The following is a 16,868-nucleotide window of genomic DNA, read 5'->3' on the forward strand; positions in this document are numbered from 1 at the left end:
GGGAAGGACTTTAGAGATGGTGATGGTCCCCCTGGGGCAGTTGTCCCCATTGACTTGGGATTCCCTGCCTTCATCCTAAAGAGCCTCTGCTGGAAAGGGAGTGTTGCCTGGCATCCCTCATCATGGAAGGGGCACATCCACTGGTTGAGAATCCTTGTGATGATGGATCATGTTAAATCACGAAGGACACCCTTTGCCTGGAGGCTGAGACCCAAGCAAATTGTGTACCTTTAGGTACCCTCACCCCAGCCAAGATGCACTTACCACCGAGTAGCTTCTGTATTTAATGTTTTTAAGCTTTTTTTTTTTTTTTAACAGTTTGCAGAAGTCATTTATCTTAACTATAGTTCTAAGGTTAGTGGTCAAGAGCAGGGCCTACCAAAAATGAACTATTGGGATTTCATCAAGATAAAAAGCTTTTGCACAGCAAAAGAAACAGTCCACAAAACCAAAAGACAACCGACAGAATGGGAGAAAATATTTGCAAATGACATATCAGATAAAGGGCTAGTATCCAAAATCTATAAAGAACTTATCAAACTCAACACCCAAAGAACAAATAATCCAATCAAGAAATGGGCAGAAGACATGAACAGACATTTTTCCAAAGAAGACATCCAAATGGCCAACAGGCACATGAAAAAGTGCTCAACATCGCTCAGCATCAGGGAAATCCAAATCAAAACCTCAATGAGATACCACCTCACACCCGTCAGAATGGCTAAAATTAACAAGTCAGGGAACGACAGATGTTGGCGGGGATGTTGAGAAAGGGGAACCCTCCTACACTGTTGGTGGGAATGCAAGCTGGTGCAACCCCTCTGGAAAACAGTATGGAGGTTCCTCAAACAGTTGAAATTAGAGCTACCGTTCAATCCAGCAATTGCACTACTGAGTATTTACCACAAAGATACAAATGTAGGGACCCGAAGGGGTACGTGTACCCCCCCAATGTTTATAGCAGCAATGTCCACCATAGCCAAACTGTGGAAAGAGCCAAGATGCCCATCGACAGATGAATGGATAAAGAAGATGTGGTATATATACACAATGGAATATTATGCAACCATCAAAAGGAATGAGATCTTGCCATTTGCAACGACGTGGATGGAACTGGAGGGTGTTATGCTGAGTGAAATAAGTCAATCAGAGAAAGACATGTATCACATGACCTCACTGATATGAGGAATTCTTAATCTCAGGAAAGAAACTGAGTGTTACTGGAGTGGTTGGGGGTGGGAGGGATGGGGTGGCTGGGTGATAGACATTGGGGAGGGTATGTGCTATGGTGAGCGCTGTGAATTGTGCAAGACTGTTGAATCACAGTTCTGTACTTCTGAAACAAATAATGCAACATATTTTAAGAAAAAAGAAAAAGAAGAAGATAACAGGAGAGGAAGAAAAGGGGAGTATGTCAGAGGGGGAGACGAACCATGAGAGATGATGGACTCTGAAAAACAAACTGAGGGTTCTAGAGGGGAGGGGGGTAGGGGGATGGGTTAGCCTGGTGATGGGTATTGAGGAGGGCACGTTCTGCATGGAGCACTGGGTGTTATGAACAAACAATGAATCATGGAACACTGCACCAAAAACTAATGATGTAATATATGGTGATTAACATAACAATAAAAAAATTAAAAAAAAAAAGAGCAGGGCCTACCAACACCTGGATTCAAATCCTAGCTCTGCTGTGCTGGCTTCATGACCAAGTTATTTAACCATTCTGAGCTGAATTCTCTCACATGTGAAATAGGAATAATAGCCCCACTGTTATAACCCCTACGGGGTTGTTGTTGTTAGGATTCAATGAGAGAGTCCATGTGAAGCATGTCCTGTGGTACATGGCACACAGAAAATAATGTTGGCTGAAATTGTCATTGGTTAAGTATAATCGAGAATCATGAGTGATTCTCGAAACAATCCAGTGAAGTCACTACTGCATGGTATTATCCCCATTTTTAAATTAAGAAAAATGAGGCTCAGAGCATGCTGTCCCCAGTCATCATCCCCCACGCCTGTACCAAACATGCATGCACACACACAGGCTACCCGCTTTCACTGGTGGTCTTTGTAAGGTAGAAAATGCTCAAGACCAATTGCCATAATAAATGTGATTCTAGAAAGAGACTCATGCTGGAAGAGCCAAGGCAGGTATTTTCCAATAAGCCAGGAGGGGCAGAAAGAGCCACGGTCAGAGACAGGCCAGGTTAACGTAGTGAACGTAAAGCTAAAGGGGTTTGAATTTATGCTCAAGGGAGGCGATGACTAGAGATGAGAACATGGTTGTGCCAACTTAGAAGGACATTCCAGCTCCATGGTTTGGGCTAACATGTGTGAAGGGACACCGTAGTGCTTACTGTGATGCTGTGACCAGGATGGGTCACAGGAGGCATCTAGCTTCCCCACAGCCAGGGCTGAGGGTGGGGTGGTTCCAGGAGTGACTCCCCACGACTACATACTGTTCATCCCAGCTCAGAGGCTGGCAGTTCTCTTCCTGCTACCTGAACAAGGAGCCAGCCAGCCTTCTTCAGCATTGAATGGTGTTCCAGTTATCTGTTGCTGCTTAACAAGCCATTCCAAAACTTAGTGACACAGAAGAACATCCATTTCATTATGATTCTGTGAGTGAGGGATTTGGGCAGAATATGGCAGCTCTGCTCTTTTCTGCTCAGCAATACCTGGGGCATCTGCTGAGGTGGCTCACATGGCTGCTGATGTTGGGACAGCTCTACTAGGGCCATCTCTCTGGGGTCTTGCATCCTCCCCGTGTGGTGTCTCCTAGAGACTGAATGTCCAGGATGACTCGCTGTGTACCTGGGATGACTGCAACTGCTGTTTCTTTCCAGGCAGCCTCTGCCGTCTGGCTAGCTTGGACATTTGCGTAGCATGGTGACCTGGGGGTGGTCAAATGTTTACACATGGCTGGCTTCCCTCAGAGTGTTTCAAGAGGCCTGGATGGAAGCTATAAGGCTCCTCACAACCAAATCTCAGAGGTCACAGCATGTCACTTCTGCAATACTCTGCTAATTGGGAAAGTCAGGAAAGCCAATCCAGATTCAAGGAGGTGGAGAAACAGACTCATCCTCTTCATAGAAGGTCATGGCATGGACACAGGGCAGCGGAATGGATGGCAGCCATCTTGGAGACAAGCTACCACATGTGGGTAGGGGTAAGAACATGGGCTGTGAGTCACAAATACTGGTTCACATCACAGCTCTGTAACTTTCTAGTTCTGTGATATCAGGTAAGTTACTTAGCCTCTCTGAACCTCAATTTCCTCATCTATAAAATAAGGATAAAGATATTTTGCAGATAACTGTGGTAATACTTAAATGAGAGAAATCTAGTGCTTGGCATACTCAATTCCTAACACCTGTAAAGTCCTTACTTAATGGTGCTATGCTACCTACAGTAATAACTCTATATAGTATAACTGTAGTAGTACTGTTACCCTAGTTTGTCCTTTGCCTATTCATTCATTCATTTAGCATGCATTTACTGAGTGCCTACAGTGTGTCCGGCATACTCTCAGGCACTGACCTCCCCACAGTTGCAAAGATAATAATACATTGAAAGCAGAGAGTAATTGGGCCTTCAGGTTTTTGAGCAGCATCTCTAGCTCCTCAATGCCAGCCAGCATCACTGGGGTCAGCAAGCCTGGCTCAAAGGAGGAAGCAAGGCTTGTCACCTAAGCCTCTCTGATACTGCAGTATTAATTTTTGGTCTCATCCTAGTGGAGACTCTTACCCTCACAGTAACTGTCCTCCCATTTAAATAGTGGGACTGTTACTAAGGAGACGCAAGAGAAACGAATCTTCCTCCCCATCTAGACATGTGTCAGCAGGTCCCACCTGATGAGTGTTCCGCTCACATGGTATGTCAGTAACACAGCACTCAGCATTTAGAAGCCCCATCAGAACCAGCTGCTCCTCATGCCCATGGGCCCTCCCTGGCTTCCAGAATCAATACCTCAAATATTGAGGCAACATAGCCCTCCCTGGCTTCCAGAATCAGTACCTCAAACATTGAGGCGACATAAGAGGTAGGAAAGGTAACTGTGTCCAACTCTACATAATCATAAGAAAAAAAACTCTGTAAAGCATTCTAAAATAAAGCGAGAAGCAAGACATCAAGAAGAACACAAGCTAAACCAGGAGAGGGCATTTGGCACAGTCTGGTCTCAGTGTCTTATTTGAGCAGTTTCCTAACACCAAGAACTAATTAAAAGTGAAAAAGCAGGGCTTCTAACCCGGTACCCTTCAAAACCTTTAGGCTTCCCATAATAGTCATGTGAAAAATCTCACTTGCTCAAATGAGCATCTTCGACTTTCATTTGAAGACACTGGAGCTTTAAGTAAATCTCACTTTCAGGAATTTGTTTTTAGGTTAATGGTAAAGAATTCACGCTCATTAAGCTCCACTGTTCTAGTATCTAAAAGCTGAATATTACAGAATCGCTGAATCTGCCATCTTTCCCTTAGTCCATTTGCCTACCCAGAGCATGAATATCTGCTACATAGCCCTGACAGATGGACATCAACCATCTCCAAAGTCATGCTGAACAAGACCAAGAGCCCATGACTTCATATGGAGACTACAGAAGTCAAAAGCCCCAGTCTGCCTTTCAGAGGTCCCCTATGCACACTAGGAGGCAAAGCTGACGATGACGTGATGCCAAGTGTAGGCAGTCAAAGGGTTCAGCCCTCTTTGTGCAGTGATGGCCGGAGCTATCTGCCAGCCCTCCTCCACTATCATTTGTCTGTGCACTGCTAATTTACTAGTCTGACTCATCCTTGGAGGCAAACACGGGATCAGTGCTCATTGCAGGAAGTGCTCAGTTGGCTGTGCAAGGTTCAGTGTCTTCAACAAGCACACGTCTGTCTTGTGGGGCCATCATTTCTTAACATGTCACTCAAAGAAGACATCTCCTCTGTCAAAACAGATTTCAAGCTCAGGGGCATTTTCCCTCCTTGGGTCTAAGACCACAGTAGTCTGGCATTGATCTGAAGTCTGGTCAGTCCAGAAACCCATGGACCTCTTCCACTTGGGCCTCCAAAGGCCATCCTGTATCTCCTTCACTGTCTTCATCAAGTGGGAACAATGCCAAACAGTTCTCCCCAGAATCGCGGGAATTGAGCTATTCTGTGTGCTTGATTGGGGAGGAAGGGCCGGAGGAAGGGAGTGAGGGGGCATAGTTGCAAAAGCACCATAAGCAGAATGCCATTTCTGTTCTGAAAAACCATGAATAGACATTCTAGGGACACTGATCAGATTGAAAACTTGAGACAGACCATGCCTGCTCTCTGCTGGTGCAGTGATTTTAAGAAAGCTCTCTGTTGTGACTGATAGATAAGGCATCTACCTCTTTGGTGTGCTGTGACTTCAGTGGCATTGTCCAGACCCTGCCTCTCTGGGGTCAGACAACATCACGTTTTCTCAGTGAGAGAAGACCAGGTGGAGCTGTGCTGGGAAGAGAAGGCAGAAATCAAGGATGCATATCTGGAGAAGAGAAAAGAAAGCTAGAAATCATCTTGAAGGGAGTGATTGAAGATCCGAAGAAAACCTTTCTCCCAGTCACTGCTTGGCATGGCATTTGGGCCTGACAGAATCTCCTGTCTCTTGCTGATTTGATGATAAAATATGGAAGTGGACCCACAGGGAGAGCAAGCGCCTCAAGAAATAGATGGATAATTGGCTCTGTTTGCATGCTGGCTGCTGGAACTGTGAGACACCACACCAGCATGACTAATGCCTCTCCTCTCCGCCTAAATTAGATTTTGATTGTGCTTTAGAGATGTTCACTGAATCACAGATGTTTGAGGTAAAAAGACCCAAACTTCTCAGGAGCACCTCCTGTGGAGTGTGTGGGCTCGTCCTCACAAGCACGGCTGAGGCGCTCCCAGAACTCAGATGAAGGACCATAGTAACCCCTTATCTTCCAAGGCCTGGGAGTAGACCAGCTGCCCACCAGGGAGGCTCTGAATGGAATAGGCTCCTGGGGCCAGGGGGTGTGGGCCTGCTCCCCGTAGGGTGAAGTTGGGGGTCGGCTCCTTAGCATGGTCGTAAGCCAGTGCATCGCATTGCTGACTAATGCTTCATGTAGACTCTAAATTGGACCTGGGGTTTCCTGTTCTTCACAGATTTCCACTGACTTACTGCCACACCACGTGGACTAGTTCAGGGTCCTTGCTAGTTCACCTCCCACAGTGTTCCTCAGCTACTCAACTTGGCCAACCTGCAGTATGCCATAGTAAATGCTTTTCTCTTTTCTCTTGCAGAATTTAGCCTATGAAATCATCCTAACACTGGGTCAGGCATTTGAAGTTGCTTACCAACTCGCACTACAAGCAAGAAAAGGGGGGCATTCCTCTACACTTCCAGAAAGCTTTGAAAACAAACCCTCCAAACCCATCCCCAAGCCTCGTGTCAGCATTCGCAAGTCGGTGGTAAGTAGAAACAATACCGATGTTCTGAAAATCTTGAGCTGGAGGGAGAGGAAGCTGTTAAGCCGGTCCCAAGTGATGTGGGGGCCTGCCTTTCTCTGTCTCCTTTGGCCTCCTCCTCCTGGCATGCATCCTTCATCCTCCCAGCCTGATTCCTGCAAAGTCTCGGGGACCATCTGTCTGAACCTATAGGATCCCAAGAAAATTCCACTTTCTCTGTCACCTGTGGCAGCTCTGTGAGAGGGGGACTGGGTGCCGCCGCTTCCTTGATGAATCTTTCCTGAAGGTTCATACAAGCCTGGAAACGATGTTCCCTGAGGCTTCACTGCCATCCCACCAGCGGCCAAAACCTCTTGCAAGCCACAGGCCATTGGAGATGTTGGCAGATGTCCACAGCAAGGCATCCCAGGTACTCTGCTAGGGGAAGCTAGCTAGGTGCACAGGCTCTGAGCACGTCTTGGGTCCGAGCAGAGTGGCCCTCTCCCCCTTGGCTGGAGGCTTAGATGCCAGCTTTCGGCAGGCTTTCTCCCAGCAGCTGAGGCTTCCTGCAGAGCGGGGACTCTTCAGATACCGCAGCCCCTCCTTCCTCCTCGTCATCTGCCTTCCTCCAGGAATTTCCTCCCCTTCCCTCCCACGAGTTCTGTAGACGTCCTGTCCTAACAGACTTTCATGACTTCAAAGCGGCCTCCTCTGGTAGTAGCAATATCCAAAAGCTGGAGCGTTCCCAACCAGCCTCCCATCTGGCTTCTGCTCCGGCTGCCGTATGGCATCCTAGGAACTCTGGGGCTCAGGACAGGCACCCCCAGATGCCTTGCTCTCACACCCACATATCTTTCTATCTCTAGCGCTCTCCTCTCCACCATCCCTGGCTTGTGGGGTCATGGAGGAAGTGTACGATCTTTACTGTTTGTCAGGAAGCACCTCTGTTTGTGAGCATGTGGCTTCTTGTCTACAGTCTTCTTTTGGGCCTCTACTCCTGCCACCATTCTTGGCAACTTCCCTCCCTGGGGACAGTCCCTCCAGCATCTGGCCTCCTCTCCTTGACTACTCACTTCCACCCCACTTTAGCCATTTGCTCCCACACTCATCCCTCATCTCTGAGCATCACCAGTAACTGCATGTCCTCTGAAAATCTTCCTTCAGACACCATGGTCCCTTCACCTCTGCACCTACCCAGCCCCATTGGTTCCCAGTCTTGATGCACTCCCACAAATCCAGACTTGTATGTTCAATTGCTTCTTTAATATCTAACAGACATCTGAGATGTAGAACAGAATTCTTTTCATTTTAATTCCAGTATAATTGATATACAGTGTTATATCAGTTTCAGGTATATTATAGAGTGATTCAGCAGTTCTATACTCAGTGCTCATCTAGACAAGTAATCTTAATCCCCTTCACCTATTTCCCCCATCCCCCCACTACTGCCCCTCTGCTATCAGCTCTCTATAGTTAAGAGTCTGGTTTTTTTCTTTGTTCATTTCTTAAATTTCACATATGAGTGAAATGTATGGTATTTGTCTTTCTCTTATTTCACTTAGCTTTATACCCTGTAGATCTATCTGGCAAATGGCGAGATTTCATTTTTTATGGCTGAGTAATATTCCAGTGTGTGTGTGTGTATGTGTGTGTACACACACACATTTTTTATTATGTTAGTCACCATTCATGACATCATTACTTTTTGATGTAGTGTTCCATGATTCATTATAACACCCAGTGCTCCGTGCACAATGTGGCCTCTTTAATACCCATCACCAGGCTAATCCATCCCCCCACCCTCCTCCCCTCTAAAACCCTCAGTTTTTTTCTCAGAGTCCATAGTCTCTCATGGTTCTTCTCCCCCTCCGATTTCACCCCCTTCATTTTTCCCTTCCTACTACACACCACTTTTTCTTTATCCATTCATCTATCAGTGGACACTTGGGATTGCTTCCATAATTTGGCTATTATAAATAATGTTGCAATAAACATAGGGGTACATATATCTTTCCAAGTTAATGTTTTCAGATTCTTTGGGTAAATACCCAGTAGCGTGATTTTCGGGTCATATTGTTAGTTCTATTTTTAATTGTTTGAGGAACTTCCATACTGTTTTTCACAGTGGCTATACCAGTTTGTAATCCCACCTACAGTGCATGAGTGTGCCTTCTTCTCCACATCCTCACCAACACTTGTTTCTTATGGTTTTGATTTTAGCCATTCTGACAGGTGTGAGGTGGTACCTCACAGTGGTTTCGACTGGCATTTCCCTGATGATGAGGATGTTGAGCATCTTTTCATGTGTCTGTTGGCCATTTTGTGTGTCTTTTCTGGAGAAATGTCCTTCATTCTTCTACCCATTTTTAATTGGATTATTGGGGTTTTTTGGTGTTAAATTGTAAAAGTTCTTTATATATTTTGGATACTAACCCTTTATCAGATATGTCATTTGCAAATATCTTTTCCCATTCAGTAGGTTGTCTTTTAATTTTGTTGATTGTTTCCCTTGCTGTGCAGAAGCTTTTTACGTTGATGTCATCCCAGTAATTTTTTTGCTTTTGTTTCCATTGCCTCAGGAGATGTATCTAGAAAAATGTTGCTATGGCTGATGTCAGAGACATTACTGCCTGTGCTCTCTTCTAGGATTTTTATGGTTTCAGGTATCACATTTAGGTCCTTAATCCATTTTGAGTTTATTTTTGTGTATGGTATAAGAAAGTGGGCCACTTTCATTCTTTTGCATGTAGCTGTCCAGTTTTCCCAGCAACATTTGTTGAAGAGACTCTTTCCCACTGAATATTCTTGCCTCCTTTACTGAAGATTAATAGATCATATCATGGGTTGATTTCTGGTCTCTCTTCTGTTCCATTGATCTATGTGTCTGTTTTTGTGCCAGTACCATACTGATTTGATTACTACAGCTTTGTAGTGTAACTTGAAATCTGGGATTGTGATACCTCCAGTTTTGTTCTTTTTCAAGATTGCTTTGGCTATTCGGGGTCTTTTGTAGTTCTATACAAATTTTAGGATTGTTTGTTCTAGTTCTGTGAAAAATGTTGTTGGTATTTTGATAGGGATTGCATTAAATCTGTAGATTGCTTTGGGTAGTATGGACATTTTAACAATATTTGTTCTCCCAATCTATGAGCATGGAATATCTTGCCATTTGTTTGTGTCTTCTTCAATTCCTTTCATCAGTGTTTTATAGTTTCAGAGTTTAGATCTTTCACCTACTTGGTTTAAGTTTATTCCTAGGTATTTTATTATTTTTGGTGCAATTGTAAGTGGGATTGTTTTGTTAATTTCTCTTTCTACTACCTCATTATTATTGTATAGGAATGCAGTGGTTTTCTGTATATTGATCTTGTATCATGCGACCTTTCTGAATTTTATCAGTTCTAGTAGTTTTTTGTTGGAGTCTTTAGGGTTCTCTATACATAGTATTATGTCATCTGCAGATAATGAAAGTTTTACTTCTTCCTTACCAATTTGGATACTTTTCACTTCTTTTTCTTGTCTGATTGCCCAGGCTAGCATTTCCAGTACTGTGTTGAATAAAAGTGAGAGTGGACATCCTTGTCTTGTTTCTGACTCAGGGGAACAGCTCTGTTTTTCACTGTTGAATATGATGTTAGCTGTGGGTTTTTCATATGTGGCCTTTATTATGTTGAGGTATTTCCCTCTAAACCTACATTGTTGAGCGTTTTTGTCATGAATGGATATTGCACTTTGTCAAATGCTTTTTCTGCTTCTTTTGAAATGATCATATGATTTTTATCCTTTCTCTTATTGATGTGATGTATCACGTTGATTGATATGCAAATACGAACCACCCTTGTATTCCGGGAATAAATCCCATTTGATCGTGGTGAGTTATTTTTTTTAATGTATTGTTGAATTTGGTTTGCCAGTATTTTGTTGTGGATTTTTGCATGAATGTTCATCAGGGATATTGGCATGAATGTTCATCAGGGATATTTTGCATGAATGTTCATCAGGGATATTCGTAGTGTCTTTATCTGATTTTGATATCAGGGTAATGAGGGCTTCAGAGAATGAATTTGGAAGCTTTCATTCCTCGTCTATTCTTTGGGAAAGTTTGAGAATAGGTATTAACTCTTCTTTAAATGTTTGGTAGAATTCACCTGTGAAGCCGTCTGGTCCTGGACTTTTGTTTGTTGGGAGTTTTTTTGATTACTGATTCAATTTTGTTGCTGGTAATTGGTCTGTTCAAATTTTCTATTTTTTCCTCATTCAGTTTTGGGAGGTTATATGTTTCTAGGAATTTGTCTAATTTCTTCTAGGTTGTCCCACACGTTAGCATATAATTTTTCATAATCTCTGATAATTCTTTTTATTTTTGTGGTGTCAGTTGTTATTTCTCCTCTTTCATTTTTGAGTTTGAGTCCTCTCTTTTTTATTTTTGCTGTGTCTGGCTAGAGGTTTATCAATTGGGTTGATCTTTTCAAAGAACCATCTCCTGATCTGTTGTTTTTTTAATTTTCTATTTCATTTATTTCTGCTCTAATCTTTATTATTTCCTTCTTTCTGCTGGTTTTAGGTTTTGTTTTTTTTTCCTATCTCCCTTAGGTGTAAAGTTACATTGCAATTTTTCTTGCTTCTTGAGGTAGGCCTGTATTGCTATAAACTTCCTCTTAGAATAGCTTTTGGTACATTCCAAAGATTTAGGACCATTGGGTTTTCATTTTCATTTGTCTCCATGTATTTTTTTCTTTCCTCTTTGATTTCTTGGTTGACCCATTCATTGTTTAGTATGTTACTTAACCTCCGTGTATTTGTGTTCTTTCCAGACTTTTTTCTTGTGGCTGGTTTCTAGTTTCATAGTGTTGTGGTCAAAAAAGATGCATGGTATGACTTCAGTATTTTTGAATTTGTTGAGACTTATTTTGTGGCCTAACATGATCTATTTTGGAGAATCATCCATGTGCACTTGAAAAGAATGTGTATTTTATTTTAAGATGGAATATTCTGATTTTATCTGTTAAATCCATCTGGTCCAGTGTGTCATTCAAAGCAACTGTTTCTTGACTGATTTTCTGTTTGGATGATCCATTGATGTAAGTGGGGTATTAAAGTCCCCTACTACTATTGTATTACTATCGATTACTTCCTTTGTATTCGCTTTATGTATTTGGGTGCTCCCATGTTGGCTGCATAAATATTTACAATTGTATCTTCTTGTTGGATTGTTCTCTTTATGATTAGGTAGTGTCCTTCTTTGTCTCTTGGTACGGTCTGTTTTGAAGTCTGTTTTGCCTGAAATAAATATTGCTATCCTGGCTTTCTTTTCACTTCCATTTGCATGATAAATGCTTTTCTGTCCTTTCATTTTCATTTCAATCTGTATGTGTCTTTAGGTCTGAGTCTCTTGTAGGCAGCATATACATGAATCTTGCTTTTTCATTCATTCCATCACCCTAGGTCATTTGATTTACATTCAAAGTAATTATTGACAGGTATGTAGTTATTGCTGTTTTGTTACTTGTTTCGTAGTTCTCTGTTCTTCTCCTGCTCTCTTCCCTTATGGTTTGCTGGCTTTCTTTAGTAATAAAGTTGGATTCCTTTCTCTTTATTTTGCATATCTATTACTGTTTTTGTTGTGTGGTTACCATACGTTTTGTATATAACATCTTATGCATATGGCAGTGAGTATTAAGTTGATGGTCACTTAAGTTTGAACCCATTCTAAAAGCACTAAATTTTTATTCCTCTCTCCCCAACATTTTATTTTTTTTTTTAAGATTTTATTTATTTGAGAGAGAGAGCATGAGAGGGGGGAGGGCCAGAGGGAGAAGCAGACTCCCTGCTGAGCAGGGAGCCTGATGCGGGACTCGATCCTGGGACTCCAGGATCATGACCTGAGCTGAAGGCAGTCGCTTAACCAACTGAGCCACCCAGCGCCCTCCCCCACATTTTAGGTGTCATATTTTACATCCTTTTATTTTGTGAATCCCTTGACTGATTTTTACAGATATACTTAATTTTACTGCTTTTGTGCTTCCTACTTTTCTAACTCCTTGCTTATGGTCTTTCCTTTCCACTCAAAGAGCCCCCTTCAGCATTTCTTATAGAGCGGGTTTAGTGGTCATGAATGCCTTTGACTTTTGTCTGGGAAACTCTTTATCTCTCCTATTCTGAATGATAGCCTTGCTGGTTAGAAGTTTTTTCTTTTGGCACTTTGAATATATCATGCCGCTTTCTTCTGGTCTGCAAAATTTCTGCTGAAAAATCAGCAGATAGCCTTATGGGGCTGCCTTTGGATATAACTGTTTTCTTTTCTCTTGCTGCTTTAAAAATTCTCTCCCTATCACTACTTTTTGCCATTTTAATTACAATGTGTTTTGGTGTGGACCTCCTTGGGTTGATTTCGTTGGGGGCTCTCTACGCCTCCTGGATCTGGACTTCCATTTCCTTCCCAAAATTAGGTAAGTTTTAAGCTATTATTTCTTCAAATAAATTTTCTGCCCCCCTTCTCTCTCTCCTCCTTCTAGGATCCCTGTAATGCAGTGTTGTTATACTGAATGGTGTCACTGAGTTCCCTTAATCTAGTCTCATTTTTGTTAATCTTTTTTCTTTCTCCTGTTCAGCTTGATTTCTTTCCATTACTCTGTCCCCCCCATCACTGATCCATTCTTCTACTTCCTTTAGTCTATTTATTCCCTCTAGTATATTTTTAATTTGTTATTGGGTTCTTCATCTCTGATTGGTTCTTTTTTATGTTTTCTATCTCTTTGTTGAGGGTCTCACTGAGGTCCTGTTCTCTTTTCTCAAGTCCAGTAAGTACCTTTATGACCTTACTTTAAATTTAAATAATTTATCAGGCATATCTCCGTTACTTATCTCCAAGAGTTTAGCTGTCTTGCTGTGATTTTGTCCTGTTCTTTCATTTGGGACATATCCCTCTGTTTCCTCATTTTGTCTAATCCCCTGTGTCTGTTTCTGTGTGTTAGAAAAGTTAGCTATGTCTCTTGCTCTTGAAAGTAGTGGCCTTATAAAGAAGAGGTCCTATAGTGCCCTGCAGTGCAATGTCCCTCTATCAGAACCTGGTACTTAAAGGGTATCACCTATGGGTATAGTGTGCACCTTACTGTTGTGGCTGAGCTGCTTTTGCCTTCAGTCCAGTTGTCTTCTATGGCTCTCTTTACCTGTTGCGGGCAGGGTTTGGTTCCCTGTGTCATTAGTGAGCCAGTCTGGGGCAGCCTTGGGCTTGAGTTGGGTTAGGTCAGGTATTTTCCAGAACTGCAGAAGCACCGCACTGCAGGGCACTCTCCCTGTGTTGGCCCATGAGAAGTTTTTGTTGGTGAGTGGGGCCTGTAGTCAGACCAAATATCTGCCCCCAGCCCACTCCTGGGGCCATAAGATTGCTTGTGTGGTTTTATTCCCCTTTCCCCAGGGCAGGAGTCCCTCTGAGGTGGTGCTGACCCCTGTCAGGGCTGCTTGTGTACTGCTATGCTTGTGGCATTTCTTTGGATGGAATCACCAAGACCAGATTGGGGGGTGGGTCCACAGGAGAGTGTGAGGGCAGGGCATGCTGCTAGCAAGGTAGGTGGAGAGTGTTCTTGCTGCAGTGGTTCACACAGGTGTACCTGTACCTAGGCTGGGGAGTGGGAGAGGGAAATGGTGCCTGCCAGTTCTTTTGTTCTTGAAGAAGTCTCCCAAAGATCTCTGCCCCTCCAGCACATGCTCTCAGATTAGTAAACAAATCTCCCTCCCTCCTGTATACCCCAGGTGTTTTTCAAACTGCTGCTTCTCTGCTGTATCTTGGTGGGGCTGTTTGTTATGCTACCTCTTTAAGGGCAGGGACTCAGTTTCCTATCACTCTCTGGCTCACTGATTTTCAAAGTTCAGATGTTAAGCCCCACTGATTGTAAGAACTCACGATGTTAAGTCCCTCTGGTTTTCAAAGCCGAATGATAAGGGAATTCATCTTTCTATTGCAGGTCCTCTGTGCCTGAGGTGCCTGGTGTGGGGTCTGCTCCTCTCCCCTCTGCACCCACAGCAGTCCTTCTTTAGGTCCTGCAGGTGTTTGGCTCCCAACTACATCTCTGCTGTTTCTACCCTCTTCAATGTGGCCTCTTTTCTACATTTAGCTGTGAACGGTCTTTTCTGCCAATCTATAGGTCATTTTCTGGGTTATTTACACTCATGTGGGTGTTATCTAGGTGTATCCATGGGATGAGGTGAGCCTAGGATTCTCTTCCTCTGCCATCTTCCCTGGAAGTTCCCAGAATTCTTGATTTTTCCCTCAAAACTATATTCTGTCTTTCCTAGCTCAGTAAATGGCATAACCATTCACCATGTTGCTCAAGCCATAAATCCAGAGGTCATCCTTACGTCCTGTCTTCCTCTAAACACTATGTACAACACATGAGCAGATTCCATCTACTCAACCCCTAAAACATGTCTCAGATCCACCCATTCCTCTCTGTTTCCTCACTCTTCTCATCCAGGCTACCACCACTACTCCAGAACTATTGCAGTACATGTCCTAATAGTCTTCCTTCTTCCTTATGCAACCAAAGTGATCCTAAAACACATATCAGATCATGGCACCACTGCCCCAAGTACCTAAACCTAATTTCCCACAATGCTTCGCTCTGATGCTCAGGCCTTCCTATTCCTGCAACAGACCAAACTCACTCCTACCTGAGGCCTTTGTGTCACCTGTTCCTTCCACCTATCATGGTATCCCCCATATTTCTGCACAGCTGACTCCCACTTGTCATTCAAGTCTCAGCTACATGAAGAGGTTTTTCCTGGGCCATCCATTCTGAGATAAATACCTAGTCACACTCAAGTGTATACCCAGTTTAATTCTGTATAGCATTTATTGATGGAGATTTATTCTTTATCTGTCTCCTCCCCCCCCCCCAAAAACTGTAAGTTAAATGTACAGGAATTTTCAGAATATTTTTGGATTACCTCTTAGACTATTATATTCTTTCTCATATGGACTGGATAAATCTGTTCATGGCCGGTGCCCTCATCTGACTTTACTCTGGTCTCCATAAACTTCCAGAAGAGCACAACTAGGTTGGGTGCCATGAGGGCTCGTAAAATATTCATTGAAAAACCTTCACTGAGAAATATGAAAATAGTGAATAATACTGATGTCCTTTAACTGCCTCAACATCCCATTCCTCTCAGCTGGTGTCCGTGTTCCATTTCCCTCAGGTCCAGTTGTTTATTGTTGAGAAATATTCCGTGATCCTAAGAATATGTGAAGTCCTTTCCACAGCCTCGTGGAGATACAATCCATTCATGTTGGAAGGTAGCCATAGGGCATGGATCCCACAGCCTTTCAGCAGGCTCCAAAGCTCAGAGCACAAGAGAAATAAGAGAGACCTTCCCAGGCTTCCTTGCCCCAGCATTCCTGAGCAGAGCAGGTGGCCAGGGCCAGGGCAGATGTGGAAACACTAAAAGATGAGGCAGCAGTGTGGTGAAAAACTCCCTCCAAGGCCCCTCCTGAGAGCTCACAGCTCAAGCATTACCCAGGAATGGCCTGTTTGACTTTGTATGCACAGGGGCTAAAATGTAGTTTTAACCATTTTATAGCTCAGCTCAGTCTGGTTCAAGGCTCAGCTTGACCTGGCCCTGCTCACCTTTTCACCCTCCCATCTCCACTCTGTGAACTAACTAACTGCAAGTTCTCAACCTGCCACTTCTCTTTACCACAGGAGCTTTGCACATGCTGTTCCCTCTCTCCCTGCCCCCTCACCAGGCAAACTCTAGCTCGTCCTCCAGCTGTTTAGACATTACCTCATTCTCTTATAATATCTATTCAGTAAGTATTTATTGTGTACCTACTATTATTTACTGGGTTGCCAGGAGCTTTTCTAAGTTTGGGGGAAACAGTGATGAAGAGAAGAAAATCCTACACTGCAGTGGAGGATGAAGGAATAAATATGATGTATGTGGCATAAGGATTATAAAGAATAGAGCTGAAGAGGAGAGCAGAAAAGTTAGAATGCTATTTTGTATTGGGTGAATAGGTGAGGTGATGATGTAGGCATGCAGGTGTCTGGGGAAAGGCATTCCTGCAAATGATGTGAGCAGAGGCCCTGGGTGTGGTCTTGGCATGGGGGTAGAAAGCAAAGTCAGTGTGGCTAGACTTCACCTTGAGGAATTCAGGTTTATTCCGTAATGGAAACTACTGTAGGCTTGAGAGCTGGAGAGTGACATAACCTGGTTCACCTCTTCTAGGAAGTCCCCTGGCTCCCTAACCGCAGAGCAGCCTCCCTCCATCCATCCCCCTTCTCAGCATCAAAGTGCTTCTGTGTTTGTTCCGCATCTGTGTGCCTTCAAGAGCAAGGGCCAGGACTCATTCACCGCCCACCCTTTGAATGCCTTCCATATAGTCCTTATGTAATAAACATGTATGAAAAGGACAAACACAATTCTCACATACCTGTTGGTCTGTGA

The 16,868-nt window shown here is 43.4% G+C and overlaps 1 protein-coding gene across 26 annotated transcripts in view; it reads left to right on the forward strand.

The window, feature by feature from the left end:
* Nucleotides 1-16,868, forward strand: part of ANKS1B (ankyrin repeat and sterile alpha motif domain containing 1B) — a 1,105,044-nt gene that overhangs the window by 1,086,187 nt on the left and 1,989 nt on the right. For 25 of the 26 annotated variants that reach the window (XM_027592180.1, XM_027592182.1, XM_027592181.1 and 22 more), the window contains one exon: nt 6,279-6,446. In XM_027592180.1, the coding sequence (XP_027447981.1) occupies nt 6,279-6,446 (168 nt within the window). Of the gene's footprint in view, nt 1-6,278; nt 6,447-13,218; nt 13,223-16,868 lie in introns of all 26 variants that reach the window. The other variant, XM_027592190.2, reaches the window with a different exon arrangement.

The sequence above is a fragment of the Zalophus californianus genome, chromosome 9 (genome assembly GCF_009762305.2).
Source record: "Zalophus californianus isolate mZalCal1 chromosome 9, mZalCal1.pri.v2, whole genome shotgun sequence".
Classification (NCBI taxonomy): Eukaryota; Metazoa; Chordata; class Mammalia; order Carnivora; family Otariidae; genus Zalophus; species Zalophus californianus.